At 41.6% G+C, this 22,369-nt stretch overlaps 1 protein-coding gene across 1 annotated transcript in view; it reads right to left on the reverse strand.

The window, feature by feature from the left end:
- Nucleotides 1-22,369, reverse strand: part of cdin1 (CDAN1 interacting nuclease 1) — a 55,120-nt gene that overhangs the window by 22,784 nt on the left and 9,967 nt on the right. Inside the window, exons 3-11 of the mRNA XM_053435311.1 lie at nt 22,145-22,190; nt 21,111-21,175; nt 20,211-20,271; nt 16,310-16,382; nt 9,074-9,153; nt 8,654-8,703; nt 6,874-6,941; nt 5,439-5,504; nt 5,100-5,205 (exon numbers count right to left, since the gene is read on the reverse strand). Of these exons, the coding sequence (XP_053291286.1) occupies nt 5,100-5,205; nt 5,439-5,504; nt 6,874-6,941; nt 8,654-8,703; nt 9,074-9,153; nt 16,310-16,382; nt 20,211-20,271; nt 21,111-21,175; nt 22,145-22,190 (615 nt within the window). The remainder of the gene's footprint in view (nt 1-5,099; nt 5,206-5,438; nt 5,505-6,873; nt 6,942-8,653; nt 8,704-9,073; nt 9,154-16,309; nt 16,383-20,210; nt 20,272-21,110; nt 21,176-22,144; nt 22,191-22,369) is intronic.

Here is a 22,369-nt window from a genome sequence, read left to right on the forward strand (position 1 = left end):
GAGATGTCTAATTGCAGCTGTGTCAACGAACATAAAACATCCCATAAATCAGATTCCTGTCTATTCATTAGCCGGCGTGTCAGCGAGCAGATTAGTGATGTTGTAGGAACAGTCTGGCGAGTCTTCAGAATGGGTTTCTCATTAATTGTAGTTCTGCTTCCATTATGTTTGTCAAAAAAAAAAAAAAGTGTTAAAAGAAAGGACAAGCACTAACACCACTGGCTCTGATTTGAATGGAGATCAATATGCGCTTTTTGGAGCCTGAGAATCCTCTGCTGGTAATTATGGGAGGACATTAATCAACTGCATTACAACGGAGCATGACTTTCAGAATAGCTAAAACAAAAGAGCGAGATGAGAAACAATGCCTGTGCGTGCATTCGAGTCTCAACAAATTTCCAAGTGGTCAAGCCAGATGATGTATAATGGCAAACCCCAAAGTCCTCACCCCCCCATTTCAAATGAGGGAGAAATGAGGCATACTGTCCCATTATATTGCTATAAATCATTTTTTGTGGCCGGCTGACAGCTTTTTATCAGATCTAACCTTTTCAAGCCTCCATTAAGAGTGCGGACATTTTCAACTCTGACACATTTGCAGTTTACGAATCTCACAGCTGATTTGCTTTTGGGGGGGGGGGGGCTGACGTACATGCTCATTTCCACAGAGGCCGTCCATTGTGTTGTGCCAGGTGGAATGGGGGGGAGGGAAGAATGGGAAACAGTAGAGAGAACGGACTCAGAATTTTCTTATTTGACTCAATATTAAATGTTTTGATTTGAGATAGTACAGTGTGAAGTAGATTAAAGACTGATTTAGGCTATTGATCCTTTTATGACACACGGTGGAAGCATGGACGGGCAATCAGGGGCCACACAGGTCCCTCATAACTAACAAATGAAAGATGTTTTAGAGAAGAGATGCTATGACACTTTGAAACGAAGACTAGACAACCTGGAAGACATGCATTACATCAATTTGTGTTCATGCGCTTTGACAATGGAAAATCCATGGAAGTTGGAAACAAAAAGTGTTCATGTGTTTAGAACATTTAAACACGTCTTTCCAATATTTGCAGAATAACAAAGAAAAAATCTGATGTGACATTAAATCATAAAAACGTCTGTATTGGCTAAAAAAAAACTGGTGTTAGAAGCTTGGTAGAAATGTACCTGCTGAAGCTACTCCTGTATGAAGAGCTGATTTAATCTGATGTAAATTAATTGTTCCTTCATTATGAACAATGTTCTTTGTTGAGAAAGGCTGTCGTGTTCATACTTTCACAATATATTTTCTTATTGTGATATCCATAAATCAATCTATTTATCCATCGATCGAGTGATAACACTTCGCTGGTGTCTTTTGACTTTTACATTTCAGATTGACAACAAATACCCAAATCTCTGTCTCTGCAGAGTTTCTGCTTAATGCTTTACTTTATTGCACAGATACGAAAGGAACTCAACATATAATTGTCCTTGTGTGAGTTTAGTCTTTTAAGCGTGTGACAAGTTAAACAAATCAGACAAAATACTAGGTAGAACTTCAGCTTGTAAGACACTAGGAGAGTTATGGAGGGGCCTTTGCCAACCATAATTGATTTAACTACACCATAATCAAGAGGGGGCAGTTAAGTTGGTACCACGCAAGGGTCCATATTTCATTACATGCTGTGTTTAACCTTACCCACTTCTCCTAAAACACACAAGAGGCTCATTATGTGTTTAATATTCACCAGCAGGTGAATAATTTTTATGCAACTCTGATAGTTGGGCAAGATGGATAACTCAATTATCTGAACATCCGTCAGAGCAGAGGGCTCGCTGGCTCTGGAATGCCATCAGCTAAGATTGATGGCTGGAAGACACCGAGAGCTGCTGCTTCGCCATCTCATCCAGGCACTGGGCCTGAACACAGCGTTTGATTCTGCTGAGGACCGTTTTTCTCTCCTTCCCCCCTCCCCCCTTTTCCTCTTCTTTCTTGAGAGCATTGTAGGTGAAGCGTCATTACCCCTCACTCCACTCAAGAAGGGGTTCATTATGGGGTTAGTGTGTTGGCAAGACTATTGTTTAGATGATGAATGCTGTTGATGAGAGCTTTGGAGAGAAAATTAGTTATGTCTTCTTTTTTTTTTTTACGTCTACAAAAACATGTCCCCGTGCTCGAGGGCAAAGAAGGAACAATTAACACAAGCAACGGGTGAAGCGGTTCAGTTAAAGCAAAGGGGGAATTCACCAAAAATAAGCAAATCACTGGAAACGTCAATCAGTGGGAAATGGAGTAATTACAAACACCGCTGTGCAATTCCAAGGCCGGTCAAAAGGGAAACTGAAAGGTTTAGAGTCAAGCAGTGAAATCTGAGTTTGAGGAATGGACAAACAGCCTAAACAACAGCCCTTCAGGCGCTGCGTCATAATCTCAAGCCAGCTAATGAGAAGTGAAAGCAGGATGAGGTCACCGCATCACTCTTGTGTCCCCTGTTTCTTCAATGGTTTACATTTTTTGGGACCACAAAAGTGGTAACCCCCCCACCCCCAAAATCCCTGCCTTCACTTACGTGCACACACACGTGTAAACAGGACGACAGGGCATTAGCTCTAACAATAAGAGAAAGACGAAGCACATTTGGAAATGTCAGCAGTAAATGTCAATTAAAAATTACAAGGGTGCGGGAAAAGGTAGGGTCTGAAGGGACTGACAGTTTTTCTTTTCATTTTTTGACACGACAATGTTTATCTGACCGAGCTGCCGGCTGACATGATGGGATCTACTTTGACAGTTCCTTAATACACTCGGACAAGCTCGCCCCAGTGAATATCAATGAAAGACACCCGCGAGCAGATATAGAAGGCTCGGAGTAAACCTAACCGTCCAATCAAGCTGTTAGTGTTCTGATAGTTTGACCTACTGTAAACTAAAGCCACGAGGAACAAAGAGGAAGCCCGGAGACAGATAAAGGCCATTTTCTGCAGTTTAAACAAGGAAAGCATGTGAACTTATACAGACACATATTTAGGGAGACATCAAATCTTCATGTCATGTAGTATTTCTTTCACTAACCATGGTCTATGACTACTTTGGCGCATAAACAAAGCCTTTTTTCATTCACACACTTTCTCAGAGGGATATAATGAGTCCTAAAAATATATTTTCATATTCACACCTCTATAACTTTTAGTTCCTGATGGCAATAAAATAAAGTAAATTTAAAAAACAGAGTGCTTACCTTCTGGGAGCAGGCCATTTGTAAATCAAACCATGTGACTCAGAGAAAATAAAATGCATCATTGATTATGACCTTGACCTCATCCTTCGCATTTTAACTACTCAGTGATATTAGATGAGTCATCTTCTCTGAGAAATCAAATAATGGTCCTGCCGGCAGCTTCTGGTTGAAGCCAGGAGGTCAGTGTTCTATAGTCAGGGATATCGTTTTCTGAACAGAGAGCCATTACTCCCTCGATGATTGTTTAGCTCTCTATGATTCAAAAACTTTCCTGTAAGGTATTGCAACTTCACATTTTTAAGATTGTTCTTCAGAACTCTGACTAAAGTTAGAATGTTTCTAGTGGTTTTAGATTTTTCGTTTTGGCATTAGTTAAACTACACTTGTCCAGATACTGACCTACCTTACTACATTTTATTTTAATTTAAATACCATATGTTCCCGGGCCTGTTTGTGATAAGAAGAGGCTTAAATTACAAGAGCATAAAAGAGAACAATCAATTTTCAAGGAAAATGAAAAAAAGGTGATCTACATCTGGATCAAACCTGGTATAAATAAATCTTTCACTACCTTATCAGTGATGGGCAGAAAATCGAGGGATTATTCTGGGTTGGGGATGAATGCATACAAAACCACACCATGACAATTCATTCATGGCCAAACACTTTCTTGTTCTGCGTTGCAGTCTTGATAGATTGAGAAATCTGATCCAAGAAAACCCAAACGAGACAGAGAATGAGAGAGTCTAGCTCTGCCCAGGGTCTGAAACCTCCTGGCGCTTCAGTGCCATGTCACAACATGTCAGCTGGCCGTCAGGGCTGACGGGAGCCTGGGCCACAGTGAGGTGAATGGAGGCTGTGGGGGCGACTTTTCGAATTTGGTGACTGGAACTCTGTGCCACTGGGGGGGGGCAAGAAATATAAAGAGCATGTGTGACCAACCCCTACTCTCCTCACTGTGTGTGTCGCTCCACCCGAAATTCAGTTTGAAATGAAGCCTAAATTATTTGGATAATGGCAGAAGATACTTTTATGTGACAGGTGCTCATTGCCAATATTCTTTACTGTGATTAAAAAGTGAATGGGTGACCTATGCCCTAATTCATTCATTGGTTGGAACATTATATGACATTTGCAGCCTTTAAAAATATAAACTAGCACATGTATTAGGAAAAGGAGCTTATAACACCCACGCAAGTCTCTTTTCTCCAGAGACAGTGAAATAAGTCTGCATGTTGTACTGCTCTTTCATTCTAGATGTAAGAAACACACATTTACATGCACGCACACACACACACACACACACACACACACACACACACACACACACACACACACACACACACACACACACACACACACACACACACACACACACACACACACACACACACACACACACACACACACACACACACACACACGTCTGTTGCCCCGAGGTCAGACCACAAGGGCCCGTTCCTGTCCAGACGTTCTCATGACAACAGATGCAATGGATTAATCACCCATTTCCCAGCTTTCCTTTGAAAACAATATGTGTACTCTGGAAAACAATCAGGCTCCCAGGCAGACCATTCAGGCTGTAAAAGCTTCAGTGACTGGCTGGATGTGGAAGTAGCGTGATGGGCCACATGTACTACAGAGAAGCGTGGGGTTAGTGCGGCCTGTGCCAAAGAGGAAGTGGTTAGCGTTGTAAGACTGAGATATGAGTCGCATTTATAGAGCCGATTGTTGGTTTGTGGTCCGAAAAGGAGAAGTTATAAACAATATGCAGTCTGGGAAAACAGTAGTTTCAACATTCTTTGGTTGATTCAGATAGAGGGAATAAAAAAAATTATACAAAGAGGTGAGAATGAGAAAAAGATGACTCGCCTGTTCCAGTAGCTCCAGAACTGCTCGTTGAGATAGGTGCGATGACTGTAGTCGTCTCCAAATGAGGCTTTGCTCTCAATCCAGTGCACGATGTGTCCTTCCACAGCTTTTAATAAATAAAAACACACGGAAAAGGCTCAGTAAACAGACGGGCAAGAACACCAACACAAGCAGGATCCAGATGTGGCAATGACATATGCTCAGTTTATTATTAACTATGATTCACAAAAATCAAAGAACATCTGCCATTAAAATGACAATGTTTTGACAATTGCATAACGCTCTCTGAGGTTAAACCATCCAAGTTGTAATAATGACATTTATGATGCAAATACTGACCGATTGGAACCTCCAGGATGATATCAGGTGTTTTGTCATAGCCCATGGCTCTCAGTTGGTTTTCATCTGCAGGAAATAAAAGAGCAGAATAAGTTTTACTCTTCACTGAACAAGTTTTATTAAGAAATCAGATCATCGATCACAGGCTACTGACCTAACCGCATTCAGCAAGGTGCCGGTAACAAAACCCCTCATTGTGAGCAAAGCAGACAAAATAACAGTAGAGGACAGGAAGCACGGTAAGACCATTAACTACATCTGCCACATATTCGCTTTCATTGCACAAAAACACATTAAAGCCCAGTTACAGAGTTGCTCTCCAGTTTTGCAGTTTGGCAGGGCTTTATAAAATATATAGCAGGAGGACAAGGTTGGCATTATAGCCTCTGGAAGCCTGACCCGTGCCTGCAAACGCTGCAACCACTGTCCTTGACTTCTGGCGTGCTTCAGCCATTATCCCTACAACACCTGATTTCTCCATTAAATCTCAGGCTGACCAGGTCATCGGTTCCAAAAGGCCTGCCTCTTTGTCTCCAGCCAAGCTCAACTAATGGGGCGTGGAAGGGAATTGAGGAGAGATGGAGGGTGGCGGTGGCGGTGGTGGTGAGGAGGTAGCGTCAGCCAAGGATGGAGATAGAGAGCCGAGTGAGGTCAGGGAGGCTGCCAGAGGCCTGCAGTGGGGCATCCTGGGCGGGGTAATGTGTGTGTGTGTGTGTGTGTGTGTGTGTGTGTGTGTGTGTGTGTGTGTGTGTGTGTGTGTGTTGGGATGGGGACCTCTATTCACTCCTACCAGGCTGTTGACATTGTCATGTGGCTCTGATCGCCTTTTTACATCACCTTTGATTAAAATTAATGGGCCATCCCTGCTGTTGGGTAGCTTCTTTGCAATCCATTCATCAGATGGGGTGAGGCTGCCTCCGTGGCCCTCGTGCCCCCGAACTCTGACAGTTTTAGAACAGTCCTCTGTACAGCCCTGGAGAAAGGTCAGCACTCCGGGTCCAAATAAATGATATGGTCCTAATGACACAGGGAATGACTTTTATCCTTCATCAGTCATCTGACCTCGGGGATGGTGATGATGGGCTAACTGGGGGAGGGGGCCTGATTTAATATTATTGGGAGAAGACAATGTTGGAAGGAAAGTATATTAAAAGAAAATTATCTGAAAATTTAACTGGTCAAAATATTAGAAACCACAACCACGTTATAATAAGATACTAGGGAAACATTAAGATTCTACCTTTATTCCTTAAATATTAATTATAGCCTGGTGCATATTTGATAACAGCTTCTGGACTCAAATCAATAGGTGATAACATCCTGTGCATCAGTCATGTCCGGGTCTTCTCTTACTTAGCTTACACAAAAGACAACACTGACCGAACCAAAGTGACCTGAAAACAGGGGTGGACAAGGAGGTCAAAGGTCAGCTTACCCAGAAAGGAAAGGTTCCTCTCGTTGAGTTTGTCCCGCAGCAGCACCTCATGCTCTTGACCAATGGCGCTGAGAATAGAGAGTCAAGGATTCCAAGGTGCAGTACAGTACAGTAACAGACGTATTTTCTATCAAACCATAGAGATGCTCAGATCTTTACTGAAATACAGGTACTTCTAAAAATACATACAGCTCTAAGGTGTGAGTAGCATTTTTGTTATACTTGGATAAAGTGTTGTTGTTTATCCATAAAACCGTGTAAAGACTTTTAATACTTTTTTATATAGAGAATAATTCAACCAGTTTTGTATTCTATTAAGAAAAAACAGTGTCCATGTCTTAAAACAAAATAAAAGCATTTTGCTGCAAAACAAATTATGAAAAAGTTGATTTTTATAAAGCTTTTGAAACAAGTTCATTTTGACAGGTATCATAACTGCTATAACAGCAATACTGCAATAGCAGACGTGTTTCATGTTTTAAAGCAAATAGAACTTCAAGGAACTGATTTCTTAGTGATACAAAGACTTGATTCTTTGAGGAAAGTTTTTTTTTTTTTCTCAGTTGTCCAAATTAAGAATCTGCTTTTTCTCCACCACTGGTTTACTATGCAAAGTGAGAGCCATTTCTCTTCATGCCGATGTATAAAGTCTCCAGGTCAACCTTAATCCGCTTTCACAACAAATCTCTAAAGTGCATTAGGAAAATGAGGAAAACGAAGCACATGCCAATTTGGCAAAATGCACAGAGCGCCTGGACTATTGCTGCTCCACTCATTCCTCTAGAATCCCTGAAAAAAAAAATGCTTTTAGAATAAATGCCATTTTTCATCAGTACGCAAGATGCTTGATTCCACAGTAAGGCCGGATATCATATGCATAACTTGCCTACTCCAAGAGATATTGAGAAAGGTACTTAAGCTATTGTATCCTCAACATACACTAATCACTTAAAGTAGAAAGAACTAACTTTCTTTCTCAAGTGTGGATGAGCTCTTTGTGAGCACAGAGTAGAAGGGCAGTGACGATGAACTCTGTGTGAGTCACTGACTAAAAGAGCTGACAACAAAAAAAGTAGAAAGGGTATGTAGAAGGAGGGCAGGATGGGACAGGGTTCAGCGGCTATGAACAGAGCAGCCCAGCCCCGCACACCAAAGCCTGGACAGACATGATACCACACAGACTTGCACACTCATTCAAATAAGTCCCCTCCCACTGGAAAGAGCTGGTCTGCCACACAGCTGCTTCCCCTTACACAGCCTGGACTGCTATCTTTCTCCCATTGTCAAAGCTAAGGCGCTGGGTATTAGCTGTAGCTGGGCAATGGGAAGGGAGAGGAAACACCGGGAATATACAATTGAATTAAACATATATATAAAAAACAATATGCCATTGAAAATTTGCAAGTTGCCCAAAACTGTGAGTGAGAGGTAAAAATAGTGACGATTAAAAAAAATAACAAATCTTCTGGGTTAAATAAAAATATCAAACAAAAGAACAAGAAGAACACGAGGGTTATGGATGCTAATTCTTTTGTCTTGTATCATAGAACATTGGGTCTGATCCACTGTGTGCACATGGAGATGCATTTAGATCAGTCTATCCACCTCCTCTTTCCTCCATCACCTTCCAGCCCCTGTATCGGTGATAGCGGGATGGCAGGCAGAATGAAACACTTCCCCTGTGAAGCAGAACTTTTATGTCAGGTGAAGCCAGACACATCTCATCCCCTTCAATAGCTCCTCGTCAATTTCAGGCTTAAAATTTTATGGGTTAGGATACTGTTTGATGCAGTCTACCAGCGGTCCATAACAGCAGTCATTTATTGTGCACTGAAAAGAGGGGGAAGAAATATTATGGCGTGCGAAAAGGGTGGGTGAGCGCCTAGGAGGGAGGGAGGGAGGGAGGGAGGGAGGGAGGGAGGCGAGGTGAGGGAAGGAAGGCCCGTACAGTGCGCTCCGGGAGAGGAGAAAACACATGAGAAGCAGGCAGATTGGCAGGCATGACCGCCGGCTCTCACGTGACCTCATCAGCAAACATGAGCGGCTGAAGCCGTCTGTCAGCCGGTTACGACGTTTAAAACCTCACTGTACATACGCAGTAGGGTTGTAACACGGAAACGTGACACAGGTAGTTCAAAACAAACAATTAAAATCATTTCCTATAATATTTTTGCTTAAATTTCATATTTAGAACACTTACCTGGTAGATGTTCCTGGCCAAAACGTGGTCTGGGATTAACGATGGCTCCTTCAGCATACTGTTGAGGACCGTTTTAGAGGCTGAGAACAAGAGAGAAGGGGACAAAAGTATAAAAATCAAATAAATATAATTATGCAAATTACATCAAACATTACCGTTTGACTAGTCGTCTCATTTCTTACAAACGTAAAAGAAAAAAAAATTAAATTCCTGCAAAAGAAAACTGCTAAAATATGGAGACAAAGCCCAGGCATAGCCCACTGTAATTCACCATGCAACTGCTAATGCAGTATTTTCACTCTAGCCCATTAGATGGCCGCTTGGTGTCTGTACAGATTTTCTATATATAAATGTTTCAGTCCAGAGCACAGGAGCACCATGTAGTTTATCTATGTTATGAACGCCGACTATTCTGCATCTCTCATCCCCATTCTTGCTCTACTAACATTATAAATCAGAGAGGGAAGCCCGCTGGATTGATTCGCTGGTACTGCAACAGCAAAGAAAAAAAAAAGATTCCTTAAATCATTTCTTAAAAAGATCGGGATTAAATGGATTGTATCATTGTGTGACGAAATGGTTGAGGCACGCCATTTTAGTGATATATATACACACGTGGTCCCTGACAGACTTGCAGCAATACAGACAATACAAGGAATGTTTCTATTCACATTTCAGGCATGGATGGTGCCTGTGCCAACACTGCACACAGACTCCCAAGCTCATCGTGAAAACAGTGCATAACATAACTGTTAAACACTGGACAGGTTTATTTGAACATTTATCAAAACGGCTCGAAATGTGACTTAAATAAAAAAAAAGGATGGATGAGAAAAGACCTGAGTGTACATTTAAAAATGCTGACTGGATCATTAGGCGTCTCATTAATAAAAAGGCATTTAAAAGAACGTTTAATAAAAATCCTTAAGACCCTTGCTTTCTATTCTGTCTTGTCCCTTTGCATCTCTTTCATGGGCATCACTCCTTCTGAAAACCATGGAGGACAAACATCTACTCATCTACCTTATTACAAAATAAAGGAGGGTGGAAGAAGAACAAAGCACAATCAGCGCTCCCTCCTCTATTTCCGTTTCTTCTTCTTTGTCTCCATCTTTCTCTGCCACCTCCTCTCCATTTCAACCTCTCCCAGTGACGGCGTACTCCCCCAGCCCATCCCATAACCCCGCGCTCCTTCTTAGAGCTGCAAGGCACACAGGGCTGTGCTTTATTTCTTTGCTCATTTTTCTCGGAGATTGGTACCTTCACACGCAGATCCATACCGTGCTCCCGTGCAGTGCAGGCGGCGGTGAAGAAAGAGGGTTATATTTTCCCCTTGAGTTAGGACACCTCATGACAAATGATAATGGATAATCAATAAAGCGGGAAATATGAGGCAGCAAACTTTATGAAGCCAGGAGACATATTACTCCCCAACAACACTGGTTTCCCTTAACAAAGTCACTACTCGACTGTGCCTAATAATCTGAAGGAAAAATCAAAGGACCTGCAACCACATCAGCAATATTGGCAACTTATTCCACTTTAATGGCATTTTGATTGATTTTTTCCCTCTTCCTAATGGTCGCTTTATAGATTTGACGCTGCTCCTGCAAAACAGTAGTGTGTAATAAACCTCCCTGAAGGCAAACGGCAGCCATTAAAGCTCTTGTCTTACTAGCGCTCATAATTGAAGGTTGACCACCAAACACATTTTGGTCTCACGCGGAAAAAAACACACACAAACACACACAAACCCACACTCCCTACACTGCTCTCTCTCTCTCTCTGTCTCTCTCTCCTTGTCTCTCCAACCCCTTGATGTTTTTGGTGGACGGCCATAACAAGTGACAGGATCCCTTTCGCCTGCTCTTTCCGAGCGATGGGGTTAAAAATAGCCATAAAAAGGTGACCTTGGCGCTGACATTGTAGAATTTCAGCCAAGCATTGACCTGATGAAAATGGAAGGCCAGGCCGCTAATAAATCAGGATGCTTTTAAAATGAGTTTACCCTAATGCTCATTCATCACGGGCTGTAATGCCATTTGCAGGCCCAGGATTCGCCGCTGTGCACAAACACAGCAGTAAATAACAACAGGGTCCTAGTATCCCTCGCATCGTTGCAGCCTCCAACATCAGCATACATTTATTAAAGACATCCCCGCCTTGCACGGCAACACTCCTCTATGACACCCTGAGCTCCTCTCTGCCACACACACACACATACAGCAGGCTCTTTAAATACACACTCAAAAGGCACACACACAGACACACACGCACATAAAACACGTGCAGAAAAATAAAAAGCATAATCTGAGGAGCAGCAGACACGGGGAGAACAAAGCCCTGCAGCACGACTTTGCACCTTGTAAACATTCGCAAAATTTACAGTAATTGTCCCATGTTGGTATAAATTCTGACTAAGGTACCGTATCAGATCGTCAACATCTGAAAAGAAGAAACAAAAGCACACACACACACACACAGAGATAGAAGAGGAGAATAATAGATGTGAAACGCTACAGCCTCCATCGGGATTCGCTAAAGAAAACAACCCAGTGTAAACAAATCACGGGCTTGTTTTCATATGCAATTCCAAAACAAGATAAACTATATAAAGCAAGGTAACAGCAACATAACCTTGGCTTGATTTCTCATTGCTCATACTTCATCATTTGAAACGGCTCTTCCTCTCTCCACTAGGGTGAAAAAGTCATTATCTCAAACACAAAAAAATGTCGAGAAACCTCATTAGATCGCAACATTTGTTGAGGGAGGGCCGTAATAAACAGTAACGGATGACGATAGTTATTGCCCCTGACACTGATGAGCTCCTCTGCAAGTTTGTTTATTAATTAAAAAAACCACTTTTTTTTTCCACGGGTGGGGGGGGGGGCGCTTACCCATTTCCTCTCCGTGCCCCCCTTCCGCCCACACTCCCCGTGCACACAAGCCATTGAGCTGTGGAGGGGCACTCGTTCATCAAACTTCATGGAGCAAGGGAGAGACAGGTCCTGATAATGTGCGCCGCTAAAGCTGATTTTCCATGATGAATCTCGGAGCATATAAATTGGCTAATATCTGAAAACATTTACAGATACTAGAGGAATTGACTACTTGTGGGACATGATGGATGAGGCTCTCCGACGCCGGCCGACAGCTCTGCAAATCTCTGCGGCTGCCTAAAGCCCTCATTTGATTTTCCAATTTACTCCTTTTAAATTTATCCTCCCGTATTGAAAAAAAAAAAAAAAAAACAGAGGATGGGAACGAGAGACAGAGAGAGAGTGTGGGAGATGAGACGAAAGGGAGAAAATAAAATGTGTTCGTGTGTGTGTGTTTTTTTAAAAGATATCTGTGGTGGTGTGTATGTGCTAGTTGATGATATGAGGTGGTATCTCGTGTGCAGGAGGAGCCCAGTCCCTGAAGAGGTTACTGGGGCAGAACTGATCTGCTTCCACCTGATTCTCCCTGATAGCGGTGAGATAGAACTCTACGCTTGTGTGTGTGTGTGTGTATGTGTGTGTGTGTGTGTGTGTGTGTGTGTGTGTGTGTGTGTGTGGCAGTAGTAATAGCAGATCTGGGAAGGTGCTGCTATGAAGAGAGGCTTCCTAGGTCAGGCCATTAGACTGTGGCGGAGGCTGACTGGAGCTTCTCTGCTGAAAAGGGAGTAATTAGTATACTTGTCAAGTGAAGTGCCACGCTGATGCTTACCTCCCTTGCACCCACCCCTCGCATGCATACACAAAAGCACAGAAACACTCATGCTGCCTTCGCCTCCTTACTCCCTCCCTTCTGGCTAATGAAGTGCCCTTGCTCTCATTATTTGAAAGAAAGGCTACATATACACATCGGCTCCTCCATAGCAGAGAGGTAAGGGAGAGAGGAGAGGGGCACTTGAAGACAACAGAGGAGGAACCCGAACAATCATCGCGGACACCGAGTTGGGATTCTACTGGATAGAGGCGTAATAAAATATCAGGTATCAACACGTCTGATCTGCAAAACACTGAAGCTATTATGAATTCTGTCAAGGAACCAAAGGATCACAGTCGACGCTAACATTCTCACAGTGTTAACATCAAACACAGGACATTTATAACCTCGCGTACAAGGCTTCTGTAAAGGAATGTGACAATAAATCTTAAAGGCGGTCGAATCACATAGTTACAAAACATGGAGCAGCAATCTAATCTGGAGCTGGGCCTTGGGAAAATGGAAAAGGTCAAATAGCTGGCAAAATTGCCTCCTCAAAAAAGTATGTCTAAATCTAGAGGCACATCAACTCCTGTCAAAGGAGGAATAGAGAGACAGATGAAGAGATAGCAGGGAGGGGAAGAGAAAGAGCAGCAGCTCCCCCAATGTGCCTGTTGGTGACTTTGAAAGTTAGTGGTGTTGAAATGACAATATGCTTTTTTTTTGGTATTATTTACAAAACCCATCAGTAGGCTGAGACATGTAGTGAACACACGATGCAGGTTTAATCCAGTTTCTGTCCACATCGTTTGTGTCAACTTTAACATTTGAATTCATTTTGACATCCAATCCTTTTTTGATTAATTCATTATTATGAATTTTACATCAAATTAAATAAAGTTTTTTGACAGCAGGAAAAAATTGAAATCATTTTTTTTTCTCCAATTAACTCTATTAAATTGTGTTATCAACAGTGGTCTTAAATTATATAAACTTTGTAAGGTATCATTTGTTTTTCACAAGGAAAAAGCAATTTGTAAACATAGATATAGGAGGTTTAATGACTGATAATTTTATACCTTTTTATCTTTAATGGGACATTTCTTGTAGAAAGATACTGGGAAAAAAGCAATAAATAACTAATTCATGCAAATAAATGCTTTTTTGTATTTCTATAGATTGCCCTTACTAGTGTAGGTTGTAGTAAATTACCTTAACATCATAAATGGTGCGGCTTGCTGGTGACATGCAAAAAGTGGATATAAAGAGCCCAAAATTCCCATGTGACCTTTCCTCACCCAGCACCCCGTCTGTTTTCATAAGACAAGGAGCATTATGGATGTTGATATCATATTCAATATGCGATAAAACTGCTTTGAATGTATCGATTTATTTACCAAAGCCACATAGATTTCATTCAGCATGACTGATGCTCCCTCCAATAGTTTTGCTTTGAGCTGAGACTCATCGGTTTTGCCGTCATGTAGAGGTGTATAGTGGAGGTGGAGGTGGCGGTGTGTGTGTAGCTATTGGGAAGGAGGGAGGGATGGAGTGGAGGAGGAGGAGGAGGAGGAGGAGGAGGGGGGGCACTACAACAAGAGAGCAAAACAAAACAAGGAAGGGACAGAAAACAATTTAAAACTCTGTATTGATCCAGCAGTAGTGATTGTACATATATTCCACAGTCCCATAGGCCCCATTCCTGTGTCTCTTAAATGCAAAGAGAGAAAGAAGGGAAATAAAAAAAAAAGTGGGAAAAAAAACGATGGTGTAAGGCAAAAGGCAAGCCATTCACCCAGTTGGGGGTAATGTCCCTTATATAGAAGTCTATTGATCTTCGCAGTGCGCCTGCCTGCCCTCCCTCTGGAGTCCGACAAAAGCACACAAACACACACACACACAGACACACACACACACACACACAGACACACAGACACACAGACACACATATACTCGTGCACTCTGGGGCTTGTAGGGGGGCATGACAGATATGCCTGCCAATAGCACTGAACCAACCTGTTAGCTAATTGCCAACAAAGACAATTATCCCTGCATTGTTTCATAATGGAAACACATTAATGGAGTCTAATATACACACAGGGAGATTGGACGCTTTGACCGGGCAGCCCATGTGGGCAGCGATTCATCTGCAGCGGCCAGGCAGGTCACGGGGAGATTGCAGAGAAGCTCTTTAAAAACAAAAGTCACCCTCACGGCCACTGACTTTACAACAGGCGACAGTGGAACGGCAATGTCAAATGAAATCTTCATTTAAAAACTATCCCAGCAGATAATGGTCAAAATATTTTACCAGATGAAATCTTAAGTGAATTTTAATATGATCTAAATCGTATCAGACTGTGTGGGTCCTCTGTTTCGGCAAAATATGAATCTGTGACTATCCTGTAAAAGCCATCTCGACTCTGTACAATCGCTTTGTACAAGAACCACGACCATGACATTGCTCAGTAGCTTGCAAACGCTGAGACGGTTACAACAAGATGGTTACAACACTGTTTTAAAATTAAACAACGATCATCCAGGGAAGTTTCATCGGCTACAAATCCATCCCGAGCAATAATAAAGCATGCTTTCACTGTATGGAGATGGAGGGATGCGATGTGCTATTATCTGAGACGGAGTGCTCCTCCTGGATGAATGCCCTGTTCTACAAGCTGCTCAGACTAGTATTTTGACAGGCAGTGGATAACGGTGGGTCCAAAGCAATCACATCTTTGACTTTGACAAATGGCTGTGCTGTGGCGAAGTTGAAAATAACACACATCCACTTTAATCTCTTTCTTGATTAAATTGGAAGCACGTCTTTTTGACATCATGCGATTCACTCTCAAAGCACTGACTACTCCGCGGATCCACACACACCCAGGCCTCAGGATATGCCTATTTTTTGGTAATCCCAGGATAAGATAAGAGAAAGAAAAGAGAAAGGGAATTAAATAATATCAAACGCAAGTTTAACTGCCAGTATCTCTCCGGAATCATTTTCCCGGAGATGCAAGAAATGTCTGGTCAGGAAATGAATATAACGAGAATGTACACAAATTCGGGACAACGTCTTTGACACGGTTAGAAATAGTCTCCATGTTCATCAGCGGTGCCGAGGAAAGGTTTGCTTTTCCTCAACTCACTTTCCGCAGCAATCACCAGTATGGACAGAGTGAGAGAAGGGGATGAGGGGAGAGAAGGCAGAGGCAGATGGATGCATCGGGGGATGGAGGAGGGCAAGGGGAGAAATCAGGGCTGTTATAAATAACACTGATGAGGTGAGCTAGCATTGATCCACACCGCAGTTGAGAGGTGGGTGGTCCACACAGTGCTTAATTGCCAGTCATGTGCCCTGGGATGCAGCTACCACTAAATGTGGTCTGTGTCTCATTAGGCTTGGACAGGCTGAAAATACAGCAGCTAGAGCAGGAATTGGGACTTAAACAGAAAGAGATTCCAAAGACAAAGTGCTACAATTAAGAATGATGGGGGGAATGATAGAAAGGACAAAATGGGAAATGGAAGAGTGTTACTCACGCAGTCCACCCTCCAGGTCCTGAAGGAATCTGTCCAGGATGATGCGAGCCATCAGTGCAGGAGACAGATCCACCTTTTCATGGATTGAAAGGCAAAAAAGGAGAATTAACCTTAATAAAAAAACAGACTATGGCGTCAATAGGGACTTAATGCAGCTTCAAAACATAGGGATAGTGGAATTGTTATTCCTCTCTAGAGAACTGCTCCATTTACAAACCTTTAGACTAAATCTCAAATATCTAGCAGGACGTACAGGCATTTTTCAAAGAGTCCAAGAATATGGCAGTGAAATTACACAGCCAGTCTAACTTGGGCTGATGTCACATGGATAATAATGATTGTAATGTCTCTAAATTATATTATTACGTTTTCAAACCTTGACCCAACTTTCGACAATCCCTGTGCAAATTGGTCTTTGAAAGCCTTGCTTTGCAATAACCTTTCCCACAGGAACAAGAGATTGCCTATTACGCAGCCAAGCTACCCAGCTGAATTGCCTTTGCCTCTGTCAAACGGACAACTGTAGTCTCTCATCTTGTATGAAAAAGCAGTGCCTGCTCTGTCCAGGCTAGAGACAATGTAGAGCTTTAATCATCGAATGATCACCAAGGCAAAACTGCAGGAACCGACAGGACGCACCAGAGGGACTGTGGGAATGTGCTCCTCAGTAGGAAGGAGGGAACCTATGGCTGCAGCACTCTTTGAAGTCAAAGAACCCTTGAGAGGTGTGCAGGGTCTCGGTCTATGCGCAGGGAGAAGCTCGGACAGGTAAAAGCACTAATGAAAGACACAATAGGAGACAACCGGACTAATTTCCTTTCACAATGGAATCAATAGAATTTTTGGTTGTGATGCTGATATCGATTTTACAGATTTGTAGACAATAAAAATATGATTTCTAATTAGAGCACGACAGAGGTGGATTTTTGGTTGGTCAATGTGGATACTGATATTAGGGAATTATTGATGCACTGGTAATGATCCATAAGATGTCATTATCAAACCCTTATGACAAAGAAAATTTAATTTAGGCTTAATATTTTATAGTTTAACTATAAACTTTATTTTAAGTAACTATTAATAAAAAGACTCCACAAATACAACCAAATATTTAGAACTTTAAAAGAGACAATGAACTGATTTTTTAAGGTAAAATGTTTATATCAATACACATTGTTTCTGCGTTGTTTACTCTATAATAAAAAATTTTTTCATATCAGTGCATATCAGCAAACATAAACACAGATACAATATAAAAGTCTCATTTCGGCTGAATTTATGGTCAACCAATTGGTTGTACTGCCTCTAGCATCATTTACATGGTAATATCCTAATGAGCTGCACTGAATAACAAACAGAAATTCTGATGACTTACACAATGAGACGATTATTTAGTTAAATGAAGAGGAATCATAAATGGAAGCCTGTGCAGGCTTTGAAAGGAAGGAATCTTTTTTGCTGACACAAAAACTTTTGTTTCATAGAATAAACTATGCAGAGAAGATGTGAATTTACGTTAACAGATTATGTTGAAAAATTACTTTTATTTTCTTTATTAAAGTAATATATTTTTGTGTTTCCTTTTTATTTATCGTCAGTAATAAGACATTTTCTGGTTAAACTCTAAAACGTAAATCTTTAATAAAATTTCTTGTCATAAGGTTTGATAACGACATCTAATGACAATACATATCAGCTGACATATCAGTATTGGCCCCCAAAAATCCATACCTGTCAGGCTTTAATAAAAAAATACACTATAAGGAATATATATATATGTATATCAAACTATATTTTAAGTATTGCTTTTGATCTATTTAAACAATATGCTGAAAATAAGCAGACACATTGAGTTATTCGAGACTAAATTTCCCAGCCTCGTCAGTGTGTAGGGAATTAAAACATTGCTTGGAGAGTTCGCCATTTCTAAGTCAGTTTGTTATGAGACACAACGCACTTGCAGCCAAAGATCATTTTTTCTCTTGTTAGCATAATTGGGGACTAAAAGTGAATTTGCCCTCAGCCTGTAGTGAGAATGGCGCGTTTCATCTTCTCTCTGATGCTTCCTGGTAATGCTGGGAGCAGCGAGGCTTCTGTCTAAACATTGTCTTTTTACCCGGGAGTAGTATTTGTTAACATCTCCATAATATTGCACTAAGAAGGCAGCTTGTAAAAAGGCTAAACATGTCTATAATAATTAAGGGGTGAGCGTGGAGTTTATATCTTCATTAAGACCTCTGATAGCATTTCAGACTTTGCATCTGTAGCCTGCAGCTAGTCGTCTCTCCTCTCCCCAACACTCCTCATTTGCTCTCCCCATCTTCTGCTCTCTTTGTGCTCATTGCCTTGCTCTCCGTTCACACCGTTGGATAACAAGAGAGCGTCACATTCCTGGTAACCTGCATCAGGGCTGACACATGAAAAATGGCAACATTACCGACGCTGGCCCAGGCTGAATAAGGACCACCTGATTAGTTCAGGTACTTGCGTCTTCCTAATTTTCATATTAATCATGAGTCCATCTCCTCTCTCAAGTCAGACCACAGCAATTCATGTGTTTCACATGTGACTAAAATTCACAGAGTGTGAGATTCCTGCTGAAAATAATTATTGTTCAGTAAAATTCTGGTTTATTAGCCCACGAAGCCAATGGGTGTCACAGACTATCCAGCAAAACTGTTCCTGCTTTAAACCCTGTATGTTGAAGCGACCTTTACATAAAGATTCTTATAAAGCAAAAAAGGTTGAATTTAGAAACCTTGTTCATGTACTTCTTCTGCAGGCAAAAAAAGAAATCCATGAATAGTTTTCATCATTGTTAATAATTTCCCTCTGTTGGAGATATATTGTCTCATAAAAGGGATGAAACTACATCAATTAGCGATCTGGGAGACCATGAGTGCTTGGTTTAAATGTTAAGTAGCATATTAAAATGACAGTTAAATGGTTCATAGACAGTTATCTCTGAGCTGGATTTAATCCTTTGGAGAAAAAAAAAAAACATGTGTCAATTAAATGGAGAATGAATAATGGCAGTTAGCTTTGAGGTGCCACTGATGCATATGAACTACTCTTATTTTAGAAGAAACCCTCAAATCTCATTGCCTGGTGTAAGCACCGATAAAAATTTAAATGCGCATTTAAATATGCTAAAAAGGTCACACAGCTCATTCGCACAATCAAAATGGGAGAAAACGGCCACGACTAACATGTATGCAAATGACAATATATTTTAAAATGCAAGACTTTCAGTTTGATTTAAAACCATGTGATAATCTTAAATACATTGTATTATATTATAAATAAAGTATTGCAATAATTCTGCTAATTTAGCTTCACTGATTGATTCTTTGACTCCAACTTAATGGAAATAATAATTATTACAAATAATTTACCGACATACTAGTAAAAGAGGTAAGAAACACAAGTGGCTATTTTATAACAGCCACAAACAACCTCTGCTTACTATTAATCCTAATACTTGGATTCAAGTTCACATATTATGAAATGTAAGTTTACAATCGCTACTACGTCAACCAGAGTAAATTCTACAACCAGAGTAAAGTCAACAACTGATGAAGAGAGGGATTGACCACTGACCCCGTCCTCACCTGTCCGCAGTTTGCGGCAACTCTGCCTGAACTGCAATTTGCTAAATTACATGATAAAACGCAGAAAGTATTTTCACATCTGCCTAATAGCAGCAACTTAATTACATCAAATAATTGATAATGAAGGACACTATTTTACCAATTTCGATAATGACTAACAGACGAGTGGAGAAGGGGGGGGGGTTGTTATCAAAACTGCAGCCTACTTCTATCCGTCTATTTAGAGAAAAAAGGAAGAATCAAAGGCAGACACAAAAAGAAACAGAAAAAACTAAAGGTTATGTCATTACCTCATTGGCCAACTCAAGCAGGACAGGAGCAGTGGGATGTGCATTGCTTTCACTTAGATACCTTCATTATGACAAAGAACAACAGCAGTGAGACCAAAAAAAAAAAACTACGTGGCCCACAAAGGCAGACAGAAGGGTAGAGGGGACTAGACCAGGCTAGCCAAGACATGCTAATGTCCCTGATGACTTTGCCCTGGGTGGCATATGGCAGGCTTGGTGCGGTTAAACAGCAGCGCTTGAAGGGCTTCAAATTTCCTTGACGCCAGACACGCATATGATAGTTAGTTAACCCCTGCCGCCCAAAAAGCCTTTTTTCCCTCGCCAGCAAGAAAACAGCAGCTCCCCCTCAGATCCTACCCAGATCCTCTCTGAGGTTTGTTGTTGTAAGTGGATTAGAAGTGCATTATCCAGCCTTGTTTTCCCCAGAACAATGGCCTAATAAGCTAGATAAAGGCTAATTGTAATATGCAAAGAGGCAGTCCCTCTACAGTCTGTTTTCCCTTTTCCTAATTTATCTGTATTCATGGAATTAAAAGATAATCATCCCATCATAAGCCCGTGTAAGGAAAATGTCCAAAGGCTGGTTATTTACTTATTTTCTTTCGCTTTCACTTTGACATGGAGAACAGAGCTTTAGCTTAGCAGGTGCAAGTGGAGGTCTGGAATGAATCCTGAGGGTGGTGATTTGTTTAAAGGAGATTATATCTGTCATGGTGGCCCACCTACTCTCATGTGACTTTGGCAAGTCCCCTCCACCGTCACACAACAGCCAAGACAAAGAGAACACACACACACACAAGTGGGAGACAGATAAAAAAAGAACAGTGATAGAGATGAGGGGAAGATAAACAGGGAGCGGGGCAGAAGAGAGAATCGCAGTAAACAATATGAATACAGCACCTTTGGTAGTTGTTTTCAATGATGTCTGGGGCGTGATGTCTTGAGAATGTTCTTTTGGTTCGTTTCTGTCACAGAGATCACAAATGTAAATAAACAACAACAACAATACAATATTATTTATTAGGAAATTAAAGCTTTACATTTTACATCCATTCTTAAAGCAGACCACTTCAGCCCTGGCTCCTCTTACATGCTCGATTGTACATGAACAAGTGAAGGAGAGTGTAGGATCTAGGGTCAGAGTCATTTAATTTCAATAAGTTGGTAGGGGTCACAATGTGCCGAGGCAACCTCCACCATTCCCCCTCCACCCCCCTCACTCCAAACCTTGTATTCATTTCCTCTTTTTTCGATCAAACAATGACCCTATTCCACATCCCACACTCTGACATTTCCATGCAATTCAATTGCCATTTTTTTCGCTGAGAGGGTGGAGGACGGGATAAAAGAGGAAGAGCATTGGTTAAAAAACAACTTATTTAAAAACTACTACACACAAAAAATGTAATTCCACAGAGACGTGCAGTGTGACTGACACCTGTCAGCCGGATGATAAATGACTCCATTTTCTGCCTGTGCTGCCTTCTGCCACTGGCGGCAGCGGCCATTTATCATCATCCGCTGTCAGCCGTGGAAAGCAGCAGTGACAGTGCGAGTCAGCAAACATTTAGCACACGCAGCCACACTACACGGGGAAATTATTATTGTCAGAATAATAATGGTTTAGCATAATTTATTACAGGTCCACCAAATAAGCAGGGGCTAGATGTTATTAGACAGATGGATGGGAAGGCTTGGCAGACATCCACTGAGGCTCAGGCAAGCAAGGGCCCTCAACGTGAACGTGAGGAGGAGGAGGAGGGGGTGGTGGTGGTGGTGGTGGGGGGAGGCGGGGTGAAATAGACGTGGGTATGGTGGGGGGGGCATCCTCCAAACCAATCAGAGAGCTGGCAGTTCAATTACAAAGAAATAAAGGGACATTCATCATTCAATTAGGCACCTGTCAGGGCTCACAAAGGAAGAAAACTTCTAACCTGGTACTCCAGGGAGAAGATGCTCAGAAGAGTGGACTGCGAGTGACTGGAACAAATAAAAGAAGGACAAAGTTAATTACCAGAGTGCATTGCACAGAGACAAAGGGAGAAGGGGGAGCTTCAAAGCCGGGGCCAGCTGCCCTGTAATCTAAAAGAACATGAAAACAAGTGTGGCAAAGTTGTTCCAGATGAACACCTCTGACAAAGGATTCCAGCCACGATGGC

This window comes from Pleuronectes platessa, chromosome 11 (assembly GCF_947347685.1).
Source record: "Pleuronectes platessa chromosome 11, fPlePla1.1, whole genome shotgun sequence".
In the NCBI taxonomy this organism is placed as follows: Eukaryota; Metazoa; Chordata; class Actinopteri; order Pleuronectiformes; family Pleuronectidae; genus Pleuronectes; species Pleuronectes platessa.